Source organism: Hemiscyllium ocellatum, chromosome 11, assembly GCF_020745735.1.
Source record: "Hemiscyllium ocellatum isolate sHemOce1 chromosome 11, sHemOce1.pat.X.cur, whole genome shotgun sequence".
In the NCBI taxonomy this organism is placed as follows: domain Eukaryota; kingdom Metazoa; phylum Chordata; class Chondrichthyes; order Orectolobiformes; family Hemiscylliidae; genus Hemiscyllium; species Hemiscyllium ocellatum.
The window spans coordinates 48,492,211-48,509,804 of record NC_083411.1 but is presented as its reverse complement, the minus strand read 5'-3'; the positions used below and the strand labels follow the sequence as shown (position 1 = coordinate 48,509,804).

The 17,594-nt window shown below is 41.9% G+C and overlaps 1 protein-coding gene across 1 annotated transcript in view; it reads right to left on the bottom strand.

The window, feature by feature from the left end:
* LOC132820333 (sodium- and chloride-dependent neutral and basic amino acid transporter B(0+)-like) overlaps window positions 1-17,365 on the bottom strand; it is a 46,888-nt gene extending 29,523 nt beyond the window's left edge. Inside the window, exons 1-7 of the mRNA XM_060832355.1 lie at window positions 17,245-17,365; window positions 16,441-16,572; window positions 10,685-10,852; window positions 5,766-5,904; window positions 4,698-4,830; window positions 2,131-2,271; window positions 304-532 (exon numbers count right to left, since the gene is read on the bottom strand). Of these exons, the coding sequence (XP_060688338.1) occupies window positions 304-532; window positions 2,131-2,271; window positions 4,698-4,830; window positions 5,766-5,904; window positions 10,685-10,852; window positions 16,441-16,572; window positions 17,245-17,314 (1,012 nt within the window). The 5' untranslated portion in view covers window positions 17,315-17,365. The remainder of the gene's footprint in view (window positions 1-303; window positions 533-2,130; window positions 2,272-4,697; window positions 4,831-5,765; window positions 5,905-10,684; window positions 10,853-16,440; window positions 16,573-17,244) is intronic.
* Between the last annotated feature and the right edge of the window lie 229 nt (window positions 17,366-17,594).

The following is a 17,594-nucleotide window of genomic DNA, read 5'->3' as shown; positions in this document are numbered from 1 at the left end:
TTACAGTGAATTATAATGTTAACTGAGTGCTTTTGAGATTTACTATTCTGTGATTATTTCAAAAGCTCACTTTTAAGAGCTAGGGTTCAATCCTTGGCATACCATTGCATTATTCAGCTCCAATCCCTGTCCAGTATAAACCAAACATCATGGCAATGTGTCTTCAGAGCCTGGCTATCAGTTTGGATCTGAGGATTGATTATTGTGTCTGGACACTGGAATCACTGGAATGTTGGGTTGAATCACTTCAGAGAGAACATTAAAGCTGTCTGACCCTTGACAATTTTAACAGCTCTAGTTTACCTGACTGGGCAACCTCTGAAACGGGCTTATCTTGTATGTGAGCCATGTGTCCCAGGATGGAGAAGATGACAAATCCAGCAAACACACTCGTAGCACAATTAACAACACAGACAATGATGGTATCTCTGTAGCAGTTATTGTGGAACTTGTTGTAAGACGACAATGCTACTAAAGTGCCCCAACCCCCTGAGATAGAAAAGAAAATTTGAGTCGCAGCATCTTTCCAGACCTGGTAAATACAAAATAGAATAGATGTCTGGAGGGAAATGAAACACAAACATGTACAACAGATAAACGACATTAATGTGAAGATAATGAGAACTCATGTGGTTAATCCATGGTGAACTGAGCAAAGTAGCTCCCTCTGGTCAACAGTAACTCTTCTTAAACAGAACAGTCATCACTACTGTCGATTATTTACAGTTAAATTTCCTCTGGGATATCTGACACATGTCTTTCTGGTATAATGAACATTTCATTAACACAAATTACCAGTACCGTGATTGACGATTGGGGACGCTTTTATATCACAGTAGCTTATTATTAACAGGAACCAGTAAAATTACACTGTAATTTCTAGGATTATGTAAACAATGGTTAAATGATTTAAATGGAAATCAAAATCCAATTCCTGTCAGAAAAATTAAGCAATAAATAGTGTTCACCATTGTCTATTCACAAAGACTGCTGTATCTTTGGACTGAATACAAAATTCCAGCCATCATTATCCAGTATGCATGAGGACACTGTCAGCTTCACAAATGTGGTATTGCCTAGTCTGCCTATTTGCATTCACTGGGCTCCATGATGTTTCTGTCCTTATGCTGTTGACTGAATCACCTCGGAGATTTGTTTCAAGAAACATGACATTGAAATAGCCTTTTAATGACATGCCAAGCATTTACTTACTGCCAGTCACAATTTCTGGCACTTAAACTACCTACTGGAAGAATGGAATCACAGCTTGGAAGTCACCCACTCAAACTTACACTTCCTTTTCTGTCTCAGTCCTTGCATTGTTATATTCCAAGTACGATAATCTGACTGGTTCAAGATATAATCAGTTGCTTTCCAATGTTCACTCCAATGTAGATTTCAGATATAGACAATGTTCTTTCATTTCCATCTCCCACTTCCAGGTACTTGCAGCACCAAATATCATTGACATAGAATGGATAAGGACAAGGCTCATCAAGAGTGGCTCTTTCTATTGCCCTGATACAGCAAAATGTGGGTCAGTATTTGCTTTGTAGGTCAATGAGGTATTTCACCTGAAACTCCTAAATCATTTCCAAGATTTCAGAAAGGAGGAGGCATGAAGGAAGAATTCTATTGCATCCCAATCCCTATCATAATTCCTCATCAATTTCGATCCTCTCGTCCATCATAGCTGATGCCCTGACCTTCTTTCCTGTTAATGGCAGGATGATATAGACCTTAAACTGACTCTTTGAATTCATCACAAGCTTTGTTAAAAATTTCCAAGAATTGAATTAAGGACTCAAAAGCAATACACTGATTTTAAATCAATGATGAAAGTGAGGACTGCAGATGCTGCAGATCAGAGCTGAAAATGTGTTGCTGGAAAAGTGCAGCAGGTCAGGCAGCATCCAAGGAGCAGGAGAATTGACGATTCGGGCATGAGCCCTTCTTCAGGAACGTCAATTCTCCTGCTCCTTGGATGCTGCCTGACCTGCTGCGCTTTCCCAGCAACACATTTTCAGTTTAAATCAATGATGACAAGCTAACAAAGTACATGTGCTGAGGCACGAATCGATTCAACTAAAAATACTAATGAGACTCAATCATTCATATTGCTGTATTTACCTCAGCATCAGCCAGTCTGGAGAAGTCTGACTGGCTTCCGATGTAGAATTCAATTCCTTTAGAAGCTCCCTCCAGGGTAACCCCTCGGATCAGGAGTATGGTCAGAACCACGTAAGGGAATGTCGCAGTGAAATAAACCACCTGAGCATGGAGAGCACCTTGTTAGATTTTCCTGTATTACTGGTACAACAGAAGAAAATAAAACCTTGAAGCAGTACAAGGCCATGTGGCCCCACCATGCAATAAGATTCTGCCTGATCACCCTGACACTTGCCCTCTCCAGAACCTTTGACTCTCTTGTACATCAACAATTTGTCAAACTCTGCCTTGCATATATTCAATGATCTGACCTCTACTGCTTTCGGAGGAAGAGTATTTGAAAGATTAAAAATTCCACTTCATCTCTATTTCATTTGGAGAACCTTATTTTGTAACTGTGCTCCCTGTTCGAGATTCTCTGAGAAGGTCAAGCTTTCTAAGACCATTCAAAATCTTTGAAGATCATTTCTCGGTCTCCTAAATTCCTGTGAGTACAGGCTCAAACTTATATTTTCAAAAGAATTAATACAAAGACGTTCACTGAACTTTCTCCAATACAAATATACCCCCTAACTAAGGAGACCAAAACAGTAGCTGCTGTACCTTTGTAGCAAGTTTTGCCTACTTTTATACATCATTCACCTTGGAATAAAGACAATATTATCCAACCAAATGGCAAATTAAATGGATTCTCATCAATGCATCGAAGGGAACAGATGACAAACTGAAGAGGAATAGTAACAGGGAGGATGTACGCAAGGATTGCGTTTTCATCTAGTTCACAGGGTTTGCATGTTGAGACTTTGTTTTGTGATACCTTGTTATAATGTGCTTATTTAAACACTGCTAAACCTATAGACATGAGGATCTAAAATTTGAATTTAGGCAACAAAATATGAAGATTTTTATTACAACAAAATGGTTTCTCGATTTAAAAGAATACTATAAAATGGCCTGTGAATCATACTGCTAAACATACTGCTGATTTGCAGAATTAACTTGCAGTTGAAAGATGAGGACAATAGAGTTTTCATAAGATAAACACTGATACATGAATTGACCATTTGAACAAACGTTGAACTAATACATGGCATGACAATTTACGTAAATTAGATATCCTTCTTAAAGGAAATACCATTGGATTAGCCTGTCTTCAATCATATCACCATATTACAATTGATTGGACATTTTTTTGTAGTTAAGAACCCTTTCCCAGAAAATATCATTAGATTAATTCGCTGTAAATCATATGTGATTGGTCTTTCTTGTAATTAAGACTGTACTATTTATTTAAAAACATGTAAATAATGTGTAATTTTCAAATGTAATTGCGCAACTTTTCCCCAGAACACAGAAGCTTCAATCTCTGTGTTGCTGGATAGAATTGCATCAAGGTACCTTAACTGAATCAACTAATGACCCTTGTTTTTTGAATAGACCGCATTTGTCGATTCCTTTGACCGATCTCGAACCCTTCTTAAGGGGACACAGGTCTTCAGACATAATAACAGAAATTACACAATGAAAAGAATCAGTTAAAGGTAATTCTTACCCAAGAAGCTCACCTCCTCACTGGGTAGGTACATAAAAGACACAGCAAGTTGTTCCTGACGTCAAGTTGGACCTTATGAGATTTCTCACCTGATTCTGCATTAAATCTCACCTTAGCACAGGCTGCTCATGTCACTAACAGATTCCACCCACAGTAACTGCTACACAGCTGTTACAACATATTCCTTCAACATTAATAACTACTAAAGGCACATTACACTGGAATGTCACATGTTGTGATTCTTCTAACAGCCTTAAAATTACATTTGCTCTTTGGTTTGGAACCTATCCAACAATACAACGGGGATGAAGGTCAGAGCTTTGTTAGTTAACCTCTGTTGTCCTCCAACCTATCACAGAATCTTCCTTTTACTCACCGAACCATATTCCCCATGTCCATTGTCTTAAGAAACCTCTTAAACTGTTATTTATTTCTCTCGGTCAGATGAAAGTCCATGGAAGTGAAAGATTAGCTCGGTTTGTCTTGACAGGTGCTTCACAAGCTGTTGAGCATTACCAGCATTTTATTGTTTTCACCTAATGATTGTTCCTCAGGTCTCAGTCCCATTCTCATGTCCAGACAAATCTCATTTCACTCAAATAAAACCCTGATCCTATCCTTCCCCATCACCGCCACCACACCCCCCTCCCTCACTCCCCCCCCAACCCCCAATCCTTCCTCAGCCTTCCACAGCAATTGGAAATTCACCCAGAATTCCAGTGTCAGTGAGTGAACCCTTAGAATGAGGGACACATTGCAGGGGTTTGGGGAAGTTGCTGTTCTTTCCCTCAGGAGAACGTTCTTCAGATCTCCCTCAGGCCTGAAGTGTTGATGAATTATGAATCTCCCATTTCCCATAGAGACACTGTTAACATCACCTGGGAGATAAACCAGACACTTCACAAATTATTTATCGTTTCTCGCTTTACTGTTACTTTGTCACGAGTTTTAACTCTATTTATCACCAATCATTTACCTTTCCTGAAGATTTGATTCCTTTTGATAATGCTGTCCCAACTATTAGCCAGGCAAGAAGCAGACAGAGGGCTAAATACCAGATGACCTCCCCAGTCTCATCCATTGAACTGGAACGGCGTAAAACTGCTTTACTACAGAAAATAAGAACAAAAACATGTAGTAAGTAAGGACACTCTTCATTACACACAGATGTTTTTAGACATAGTGCATCAATGTATTTAAAGTTGTGTAATATCTAAATTAATTTTTGATTTATAGAAGCTTTGATTCTTGCACTCAGAAATAAATTTGAAGTTTGATATTCTGTATGACATTTTTTCCCTCGTGTGTATTGATATTTTTCAATGTAAAGCTTTGTTCAAACAAGTTGATGAGATTCCCTGCAGCTGAAAATGTGTTGCTGGTTAAAGCACAGCAGGTCAGGCAGCATCCATGGAACAGGATGCTGCCTGACCTGCTGTGCTTTAACCAGCAACACATTTTCTGCTGTGATCTCCAGCATCTGCAGACCTCACTTTTTACTCAGAGATTCCCTGCAGAGCTGTTTCTGACAATGTTTCACTGACTGCTTCACAATGCACTGTGAAACCTATCTGGTTTAGTCACTATGTCTTCCAATGAATTCAGCTCCTTCATCTTCCTACACATGGTATCTACCTCCAGACAGTTAATCTAAATCCAGTCCCAGGACTGTGTGTTAAAATAATAACTTATTACAATTAAAAGCAGAGAAATGAACATCAGTCACACATGATTCTAACCATTTCATGTTTAAGAATTCTGGTCATGAATATTATCCTTGAAGAGCAAGAAAACAAAGAAAAGTGTTTTGCTTTATAAATATTGTCAAAGTTACAATGCTTAGAAACCAGAGGAATATTAAATAGTAAAAGTTTCCTTCCCATGATGCCATTTTGTAACAAGTGTGCAATGTAAATAATACCTCAATCAAAATGAAACAGCTTCTCTCTCATTAAACACATATAAACAAACTAACCAACCCAAGAGGAGTTACTGGCCCAGCTGTGTAGGTTATTGGTGCAGCTATCTGCAGCAAGGTACTTACTCCCAGTATTGCTCACTCGGGCCCTGGTGAGGATTGGAGATTTCTGATCCATTTGGACAAGATCCATTGTTTTCCTGCAGCTGTGTTATATTAACGATTTCAAAATATCCATCAGTCAGAGTGAGATTGCAGAGAGTCTCTGGAAAATATGTTTCAGTATTATACATCAATTTTGCATTCCATTTCAATATAACCAGGGTCACTGTTTCACTCTGACTGAATTAGTTAATCCTTTTGATTACATGGGTAAGGTCATGCATAGATCAGAACACAGAGGTACAGTCCGTGCACTCACTCTCAGCACAGTCCTGCTCTGGTGCTCAATCTGCTTAATCTCTTGTTGGATAAAAGTCTGCATAATTAGAAAACCAAATTAAAATGGTACTGTATAAAAAGTTACTTCAAAAGTATTCAGTAGTAGTTATTGTAGAAGACTTTAAGGATTATAATGGGCTGGATTATCCAGGGAAGGGAGTCTCACATACCTTGCTACACCACTCCTTGTTTTACAAAATGAATGAATGGAGCTCCACAGTTCTGAGCGGTAGATTCAACTCAGGGCTCTCTCAGAAATGGGGAGCCACATTTTCAATCTGACAGTACTTTCACAGCACAGTGTTGAGAGTAACTTGAGGATGATAGGAGAAATTTTGTGGGGAGGGGAGCAGTCTTATTGGTCATTTCCAGTAGCAACAACATTGGTGGAGGGGGATGGAGTCCAATGGTAACAGTGAATGGGAGGGTGGGGACAGGTTTCATATCGGCAGAGAACTGGGGGTGATATCACATTTCCAGAGGACGTTGGGGGCAGGGTGTCACAGCTGTGAAACCATGTGCAGGGTTTTCAGAGCAGATTGTTAATTATTGATTGTACTGAAGCTTTCTTAGTGAGGTGGAGGATTTTCATAAAGAAGATCTCCTTCTCTAGCTTTGGTTACACCCAAAAAGAATGCATTTTTATTTAGTTTGTGATGCATTTAATTTTAAAAGCCTTTCAGCTGATTGGTGACTAAAGCAGGATGCTGTTAAATAAGATAAGAGCACATGACATTTGGGGCACAGTACTGGCATGGATAGAGGATTGGCTGCAGAAGATAGAGAGTGGTGATAAAGGGGCTTTTTTGGGTATTGCAGCCAGTGACTAGTGGAGTTCTGCAGGTATCAGTGTTGGGACCTTCACATTATACATTAACAATCTGGATGAAGGAGCTAAGAGCATTGTTGCTAAGTTTGCAGATGAGACAAGCTAGGTGAAGGGACAGGTAGTGGTGAGGAAGTGAGGAGATTTTAGAAGGCCTTACAGAGGTTAGGAGAGTGGGCAAAGAAGTGGCAGATGGAATACAATGTGGAAAAGTATGAGGATGTGCATTTTGATAGGAAGAATAGAGACATAGACTATTTTCTAAATGGGGAAATCTAAAGTACACATGGTCTTGAGAGTCTTGGTTCAGGATTCCCTTAAAGTTAACATGTAAGTTTCATTGGCAGTTATGAAGGTAAATGCAACGTTAGTACTCACTTCAAGAGAGCTAGAATTCAAGAACAGGAATGTACTGCAGAGTCTGTGTAAAGCTTTGGTCAGGCCTCATTTGGAATATTGTGAGCAGTTTTGTGCCCTGTATCTAAGGAAGGATGTGCTGGCATTGGAAGAGATTCAGAGGAGGTTTACAAGAATGATCCTGGGGATGAAGGGCTTATCACATGATGAGCAGTTGAGGACTCTGTGTCTTTCCTTGAGGGTGTATCTCAGTGAAATTTTAAGAATACTGACAGGCCTGGATAGAGTAGATGTGGAGAAGTTGTTTCCATGCATAGGAGAGGCCAGGATCCTAGGGCACAGTCTCAGAGTGGAGGGATAACCCTTTTGAACTGAGGTGAGGAGAAATTTCTTCAGCCAGAGAGTGATGAATCTATGGAACTCATTGCTACAGAGGGCTGTGGAGGCCAAGTCATTGGGTGAATTTAAGGCAGAGATAAAATAGTTCTTAATTGGTAAGGTGATCAAGCATTACAGGGAGAAGGCAGAAGAATGGTTTGAGAAACATATCAGTGATGATCGAATAGTGGAGCATACCTGATGGGACAATTGGCTTAATTCTGCTCCTATATCTTATGGTCTTATGATCTTACGGACATCCATAATTACTCTGAGCCCAGATGAACCACATTGTTGAATGTACTCTTATCAATTCACTTTCAGAAACTAGCAATGTAAAAATGAAATTTCAAATAACATAAATCTCAAGGATAAGATGAAACAACTGTTTTCAAAAATTACATTGTAATTTTAGCTCAAAAATAACTTCTTCATATCTGAATTATTTTTGGCAAGATGTAACATTCCAAATTCTGAAGTAGAAGATGTAGAAATCGATCGCTACTTGAATGAGTCCTAGCCTATGGAGATAAGGACTTCCATCACTGAATTCTGTGGGTGTATAATGGAAAATCCATGTCTTCTGGGTGTTGATAGATGTCCCTAACTGTATGGTATTAGACAGACAATGATTCTATTCTTTATAAATTAAAAACTAAAAAGATGACTTCGTCACGGATTTTGAAATACTAAATGGAACAAATAACATCAAGAGTCATCGAGTCAGAGAGATGTACAGCACAGGAACAGACCTTTCAGTCCAACTTGTCCATGCTAAAAAACATATCCGAAATTAATCTAGTCCGATTTGCCAACATTTGGCCCGTATCCATCTCAACCCTTCACATTCATATACACATCCAGCTAACTTTTAAATGTTTTAATTGTACCAGCTTCCATCACTTCGTCTGAGGCAGAGAAAAACTGAGTTCTATTCTTCTGGAATATTGGATAATGGAAATGTCCTAAAATTTCGAGAGTTTTTTTTTGGAATAAAGATATGAAGCTCTTCAATGCAAAAATACAGGACTGTGGATGATCCCTGACTGCATTGTACACTCTGGGACTGTGGGTGATCCCTGACTGTATTGTACAGACTGGGACTGTGGATGATCCCTGACAGTATTGTACACTCTGGGACTGTGGGTGATCTCTGACAGTATTGTACACTCTGGGACTGTGAGTGATCCCTGACTGTATTGTACAGACTGGCACTGTGGATGATCCCTGACTGTATTGTACACTCTGGGACTGTGGGTGATCCCTGACTGTGCAGACTGACACTGTGGGTGATCTCTGACTGTATTGTACACTCTGGGACTGTGGGTGATTCCTGACTGTATTGTACAGACTGGGACTGTGAGTGATCCCTGACTGTATTGTACAGACTGGGACTGTGGGTGATCCCTGACTGTATTGTCCAGGCTGGTAGTGTGGGTGATCCTTGACCGTATTGTACAGACTGGACTGTGGGTGATCCCTGACTGTATTGTACAGGCCGTGACTGTGGGTGTATCCCTGACTGTATTATACAAGCTGGGACTGTGGGTGATCCTTGACTGTATTATACAGGCTGGGACTGTGGGTGATCCCTGACTGTATTGTACGGACTGGGATTGTGGATGATCTCTGACTGTATTGTACAAGCTGGGACTGTAGGTGTATCCCTGACTGTATTGTACAGACTGGGACTGTGGGTGATCCCTGACTGTATTGTACAGACTGGGACTGTAGGTGTATCCCTGACTGTATTGTACAGACTTGGACTGTGGGTGATCCCTGACTGTATTGTACAGACTAGGACTGTGGGTGATCCCTGGCTGTATTGTACAGACTGGGACTGTAGGTGTATCCCTGACTGTATTGTACAGACTTGGACTGTGGGTGATCCCTGGCTGTATTGTACAGACTGGGACTGTGGGTGATCCCTGACCGTATTGTACAGACTGGGACTGTGGGTGATCCCTGGATGTATTGTACAGACTGGGACTGTGCGTGATCCCTGACAGTATTGTACAGACTGGCACTGTGGGTGATCCCTGACTGTATTGTACAGACTGGGACTGTGGGTGATCCCTGACTGTATTGTACAGACTGGCACTGTGGATGATCCCTGACTGTATTGTACAGACTGGGACTGTGGGTGATCCCTGACTGTATTGTACACTCTGGGACTGAGGGTGATCCCTGACAGTATTGTACAGACTGGGACTGTGGGTGACCCCTATCTGTATTGTACAGACTGGGACTGTCGGTGATTTATTACCATATTGTGCAGACTGTAGTTGATGTCCAGGATCACCCACAGCCCCAGTCTGTACAGTATGGTCAGGGGAACACCCACAATCCCAGTTTATTTAAAAGTAGATTTTCTTTCAAAGCTGAAGTATTTTGTCCTCTGTTTCAGAAATTTCAACTTGACTCACATCAAGATTTCACATTAAGTTTTGTCAATTCACACAACATGAACCTTTGATAGTGACATGAGACATCCTGAGTTAAATAGTGTTATTGTGGAAGATGAGATGAAATTAAAGAGATGAGACATTTAAATAATTGCAACAAAAACTCTGTGTGTCTTAGAGTCAGACTGTGTAAGAAATATATGTGAGATGATCGATATTTGGAAAAACTCAGAGAAAGAGAATAAGTTAAGAAAATGATAGCTGCAAAAAACACAGTAATAGACAGAGAAGGGAGTCAGTGTGAGACACAATACAGGGATGGAGAGAGATACAAACAATGAACGCAGTCAGAAAGAACACAACACAGACTTATTGACAAGGTGAAAGTAAATGTGAGACATGTGAAAGACTGTTAAATTCTGATGTTTCACTATTTATTTCTGACTGACTGTCCTGCTATTCCAGTGACTCAGTGCCATGATTCCTGCTGCTGCTTTCTATCCGAGTCTTTCTGCTGTATGGCCACAATGAGGATGGTCACTGAAACTATTGTTCATCTCTCTCCCTCACTCAGACTGACAGAATGAACAATGAACAGTCAGTGTGTACACTTTCCCCAGTAGAAGCTAACACTGTACCTTTGGGGGTCCTGCTGCATGTTTCATCTGCTCCCCACCAACTGAAGCAGTCTGCCCATGGTAGGGGTGATTGGAAGGAAGCAAACAGGTAGTATAGACTGTAGCCAACGATGCAGTTGTACGAAATGATGGACATTGTAATCAGAAGCATCATAGCAATCCCCACACCTGAAAACAGAAGAAAGAACAGGGGAGTCTGGTTTGTGAATTATTGATTTAAAATAATGTATTTGACATGCATTTGGCTGGTCATTCAACCAAATTGGATTTTCTTTCAGTGAGCACAGGACAGAACAGGGAGACTGCCGTGGCTGACCACACCTTTGGGGAAATATCGGTTTTGTTTAATCGATTATGTTGGCTGCTTCAACATTCAGTGTCCAACAGTAAAGATTTCAAAGGCTTTTTGTATTAAACAGGAAATGTTAATTATGTTATAGTTCTTTGTCTAGATTACAAGAATGATGCTCCTTGTCTTCACCTTTATATGCCCTCTCACTAATTCTTTAGGACACCATTATCATTGTGAGTGGTGATAATCACACATGCCCAGTCTTAGGCCATAAGGTCATAAGATATAGGAGCAGAATTAGGCCATTCATCCCACTGAGTCTGCTCTGCCATTCAGTCATGGCTGATATGTCTTTGAACCTCATTCTCTTGAGTTCTCCCCATAACTCTTGCACCCCTTACCACCAAGAACCTATCTATCTCTGTCTTGAGTATACTCAATGACTTGGCCTCCACAACCTGCTGCATCAATGAGTTCCACAGAGTCACCACCCTCTGGCTGTGGACATTCCTCTTTATCTCAGTTCTGATGAGTTGTCCCTTCAGCTTGAGGCTGTTCCCTCATGTCCCAGTCTCTCCTACGAGTGGAAACATCTTCTCCAGGTTTACTCTATTCAGACCATTCATTATTCTGTAAATTTCATTATTCTGTAAATGTCATTATTCTGTAAATGTCATTATTCTGTAAATCCTCCTCGGCTCCTTTGAGTCCTTAACTGTTCCTCATTTGACAATCCCTTCATCCCTGGGATCATTCTTGTAAACCTCCTCTGGACCCCTCCAAGGCCAGAACATCCTCTCTGAGACATGGGGTCCAAACATTTTCATATATTTCAAATGCCGTCTGACCAGAGCCTTATAGAACCTCAGTAGCACATCTCTGCTCTTATATCCTAACCCTCTTGAAATGAATGTTAATGCTGTATTTGCCTTCCTACCTGCCAACTGAACCTGCATGTTAACTTTAAGGGAATCCTAAACTCCTACCCTTTATGTTTTGGTTTTCCAAAGCCTTTCCCCAATTTGAAAATAGTCTTTGTTTCTATTCTTCTTACCAAATTGCATAACTCTCACAATTTCCCATCCTGTATTCCATCTGCCATTTCTTTGCCCACTCTCCTCACTACTGTAAGTACTTCTGCAGCCTTCCCACTTCCTCAGCCCTTCCTGTCCCTCTACCAATCTTTGCGACAACTGCAAACGTAGCAACGATGCCCCCAGTCCCTTTGTCCAGATTGTTAATGTATAATGTTGTGGTCCCAACAGTCCTTGTGGAACTGGTGGATTTATCCCTTATCTCTGCCCTCTGACAGTCAGCCAATCCTCTATCCATGTCTGGATGGGTTACTGTTTGGAGGGTCAGTGTAGACTTGTTGGGCCAAAGGGCCTATTTCCACACTAATCTAACCATGTGAGGACCTTGCCCCTAACACCACCGGCTCTTATCCCATTTAGCAGCTTCATACATGGCTCCTGATTTTAGGCCTTCTGGAAATTCAAATAGATCACATCCATTGGTTCTCCTTCGTCTAACCTGCTCATTACCACCTTAAAGAATTCTAACAAACTTGTCAGACATGACCTACCCTCGATGAAGCTGTGCTAACTCAGCCCTACTTTACCATGCACTTCCAAACCCTCCACAATCTCATCCTTAATAATGGACTGTAAAATCTTATAAATGATCAAGGTCAGACTAACCGGCTTATAGTTTCCTCCCTTCTGCCTCCATACCTTCCGAAACAGGGATGTTACATTAACCATTTTCCAGTTGTCTGGCAACTTCCTTGACTCCAGTGATTCCTGAATGTTCACCAACAATGCCTGTACAATCTCCTCAGCTATCACCTTCAGGATTCTGGGGTGTAGTCCATCTGACCCAGCTGAATTACTCATCTACAGACCTTGCAGCTTCCCCAGCACCTTCCCCACAGGAATGGCCCCTACACTCACCTCTGCCTCCTGACTCTTGACATCCTGGCACACTAATGGTGCCTCCCACCAGTGAAGACTGATGCAAAGTCCCTATTCACTTTCTTCACCATTTCTTTGTTCCCCATTACTACTTCCCCAGCCTCATTTTCTAATGGTCCAATGTCCACTCTCACCTCTTTCTGACCTTTTATGCATCTAAAGCAACTCTTGCAATCTTCTTTTATATTACAATCTGCTTATCGTCAGATTTCATCTTCTTCCCCCTTATTGCTTTTGTAAGTATCCTCTGCTAGTTTTTAACTGCCTCCAAATTTCCAGACTTCCCACTAATTTTCACCACATTGGATGCTTTTCCTTTTGATTTTATGCTATTCCTGACTTCCCTTGTCTGCCGTGGTTGCCTCATCCTCCCTTTACTATGTTTCTTCTTCCTTGGGATGAATTTCTGTTTTGCCCCTCAAACTACCTCCAGAAACTCCTGCTATTGCTGCTCTACCGTCCTCCCTGTTATGGTCCCCTTCCAATCAACTCAGGTCAGCCCCTCCCTCATGGCTTTCTGGTTGCATTGACTCAATTGTAAAGATCTTACACCAGATTCCTGCTCTTCCATTTCAAACTGAAGGGTGAATTTTATCATATTATGGCCACTGCCCCCGATGGATCATTCACCTTAAGCTCCTTAATCGAGTTTACCTCATTACACAGCACCAAATCCAGAATTGCCTGTCCCCTGGAGGGCTCTATCACAAGTTGCTCCAACAAATCACCTCGTAGACATTCTGCAAATCCCTTTTTTATTGGATCCCCTACCAACCTGATTTTCCTCGTCCAGTTGTATATTGAAGACTCCCATGATTACTGCAATTGTGCATCATTTTTTACATGCCTTTTCTACCTCCTGATTTATTTTCTGACCCATATCCTGACTGCTGCTGGGAGGCCTGGACATAACTCTCGTCAGGGTCATTTTTGCTCTGCAAACCCTCAATTTTCCAAGATGGCGACAGTGTAGCAGGGCTGCATGCAGACTCTTATCTAGAGCTCATCCACTTCCATCTACGTTTTAAAAATCTTTTAATTTCTGCTCTCTCTTGATTTTTTTTCTTTTCATTTCTCGTTTCTTTGGTGGGTTGGTCAGAGGCAACAAGAGCAGGCTTTACACGGAGTGGTGACAGCCTTCCGGTAATTGGAGGTGGCAGTGATGGTAGCAAGGACATTCCCCTGCTCCTCCAGCAATCGGAGACGGAGGTGATGGACTCTTTAAGGTGCCAGTGCTGGCATATTGGAGGACGGTGGCTGGAGTGGGAATCTTGGCACACCAGCAGACTGGCCTGTCAGTGGAATGAGGCACTCCGGCTCGCAGTAGGCCCAGAGCGGGGACACCTGGTGTCACCAAGGCATCAGCGGAGCAGGAGACTCCTGGCTGGAATCACGGGAGGCCCGGAGTGGGAACTCTTGGTTGTGGGGCCCAACAGTCTACCCAGTATTGGAGGCAGCATTGAAATGGGCCCAGCAGTGATGAGATGGTGCCTGAAGAATGGTGACTCCTATAACAGCGGGTCCAGTGCAGACAGCTGCAAGTCAGTGGAGATGGGCGAGTGACACAGTTGTGGCATCTCTCTCCAGTCTCTCTTTGCAAAGGCATATTCCAGCAGGAGATGTGAGACAGTCACAAACTCCCCCTCCTTAAACCGATTTGTAGGCAACATGCAGTGGCGCAGACAATCCAGGCGTACGTGAAGAATCTCACAAGTACTGCCCTTCTCACCATGAGCCAAGTGATGTCATGGTGCTTGTTGGAAAATTCTGGCGATGAGGCATTCTGCGAAATGACTTTGACAGTCTGCTGACTAACCTGTCCTTTTCCAACAGGGTCTTGAGGATGCTACATACTGACCTCTTCCTAATAGACCTGTGATGAAAAGTGTTTTGAAATTCTTCACAAAGGAAAAGCGATATGGAACAGTCAAATTCCTTGGAGCAGTCTGCAGCAACAAGACCAGTCCCATCCTTCACAACACCAGGGACAAGTAGAACCTCAGTACATAGTCAGATTTAGTGTTTGTGTACTGAGGAGCTACACACAGCTTGATGCAGCCACACACAAAGAAGGACAGATCATACACAAGAGAAACCAACACTTGTCACAGATGTGGTCACATTGAACCTCATATCATCCGTCATCATTTCCGCCACCTCCAAACGGACCCCACCACCAGGGATATATTTCCCTCCCCTCCCCTATCAGCGTTCCGAAAAGACCACTCCCTCCGTGACTCCCTCGTCAGGTCCACACCCCCCACCAACCCAACCTCCACTCCCAGTACTTTCCCCTGCAACTGCAAGAAATGCAAAACTTGCACCTACACCTCCCCCCTTACTTCCCTTCAAGGCCCCAAGGGATCCTTCCATATCTGCCACAAATTCACCTGCACCTCCACACACATCATTTGCTGCATCCGCTGCACCCGATGTGGCCTCCTCTATATTGGGGAGACAGGCCGCCTACTTGCGGAACATTTCAGAGAACACCTCTGGGACACCCGGACCAACCAATCCAACCACCCCGTGGCTCAACACTTCAACTCCCCCTCCCACTCCGCCAAGGACATGCAGGTCCTTGGACTCCTCCATCACCAGACCATAGCAACACGATGGCTGGAGGAAGAGTGCCTCATCTTCTGCCTAGGGACCCTCCAACCATAAGGGATGAACTCAGATTTCTCCAGTTTCCTCATTTCCCCTCCCCCACCTTGTCTCAGTCCCAACCCTCGAACTCAGCACCACCTTCCTAACCTGCAATCTTCTTCCTGACCTCTCCGCCACAAACCCCACTCCAACCTATCACCCTCACCTTAACCTCCTTCCATCTATCGCACTTCCAACACCCCTCCCCCAAGTCCCTCCTCCCTACCTTTTATCTTAGCCTGCTTGGCACACTCTTCTCATTCCTGAAGAAGGGCTCATGCCCGAAACGTCGATTCTCCTGCTCCTTGGATGCAGCCTGACCTGCTGCGCTTTTCCAGCAACACATTTTCAGCTCCTCAGTAGGGTCCATCAACTCCAATTTCATGCAGTTACAAGATATTGTCTAGCCCTACATCTCGATTTTATTTAAAAAGTTCTTAATTTGGTTTTTTTCAAAAAATTCCAACTGATCTTTTAATTTGTAACCTTAAATATTTCCCTTATTTACCTTCAACCTGAAAGTAGCCAATAATAGTCATGTTAGTAGCTATTATCAACCAATGAACTTATGCCTTACCAGTGATGTCACTCTGCTGTGTTAGGTCCCGAATCCTGGGTTTCAATTCATCATTTTTTAAAAAAAACCTGACAAACTATGAGCCAAAAACCAATAGACAGCATGTACCACATCTAATAACGTGTATGGCAGATCAGAGTGCAACATTACTTCACAAGCTTGGCTTTAACCTTTGTCAGATAAGGGAGGTTTATTATTATTTATTAAATCAACACTATTACTTTTCCGAATTTGCTGCGACTGTATCGATAAAATAAACATTCACCTTGTAACATAGGCACAGCCCTCCACACTGCAACAGGCCCAAGGCTGGCAAACTGACCAAAGGAACACTCCAAGAAAAACAATGGTATCCCAACAAGGGCCAGCATGACAGAATAGGGAATAAGGAATGCACCTGGAAAATAGCGGAAAGGATTTCAATTTTCAAGTGAAACTCCATGCTTACACTATGTGGGTGGATTAAAATTTACCCTGAAATCTCTACGAATGTCCAAATTCCCGTTTTGTGAATTTCACTCTCTAACACAATCAGATATCTTTTCAGGTCACTTTACACAGCCATGTTGTGACATTTCTTATACATTTGCGCTTGGTTTCCATCAATCCAATGGTGTGGGTTGTGAAGAGTCCTGATTTGAGCAGTTTTGATGATAATGTACAAACCTGAACACAGGGCCTGACTGAGGAGCCTGCTCTTCTGAGGATTTCACACATTGTGCAGTAAATATATCTGAGGTCGATGGCTCGCATTCTAAACAATATCAATTGAAAATACATTGCAAATTAATAAATGAACCATTTACTTTGGTTTATAAATAGCATATATTTGATGCATCACATTGCTAATTTTAAACTATTACCTTGACATATCTCTCTCTTGTTAGCTGTGGGATTGAATTTACCAGTTCACATTGAAATTGTTTAACTCTGCATTATTTACTATATCATTTTTAGTGCAATAAACATTTGTTATTTACTGAACTACAATTTTCAGGATAAGTCAACAAATCGATCCATTTAGTTCTGCCTTTCTTACTCTCCGATATTTTTAATTTCTCTACCATACCTCCTCCATTTTTGTAAGCCAGGTAAGGAAATCTCCAAACATTCCCAAAACCCACTGCATAACCAATCATTGAGAGCAGGTAATCAATCTTCGAAGACCAGTTACCCCGTTCCACATTCTCATCACCCACAGCACCATGTTCATTGGCGGTATCCTGGGAGAAAGAATTGAAATGGCAAGCTCAGACATTAATCTTTCTCAGACTAGATCTCAAGTGAAATGTATAGTCACCACTCCCACAACTATCGGAAAATGGTGCAGTTCTCTATTTAGCAGCAATGTCTGTCAGGTTAGAAACAGCCAGATGTCCACAGAGAGTCTACAATTCACAACGACCAAAATCTACAAAT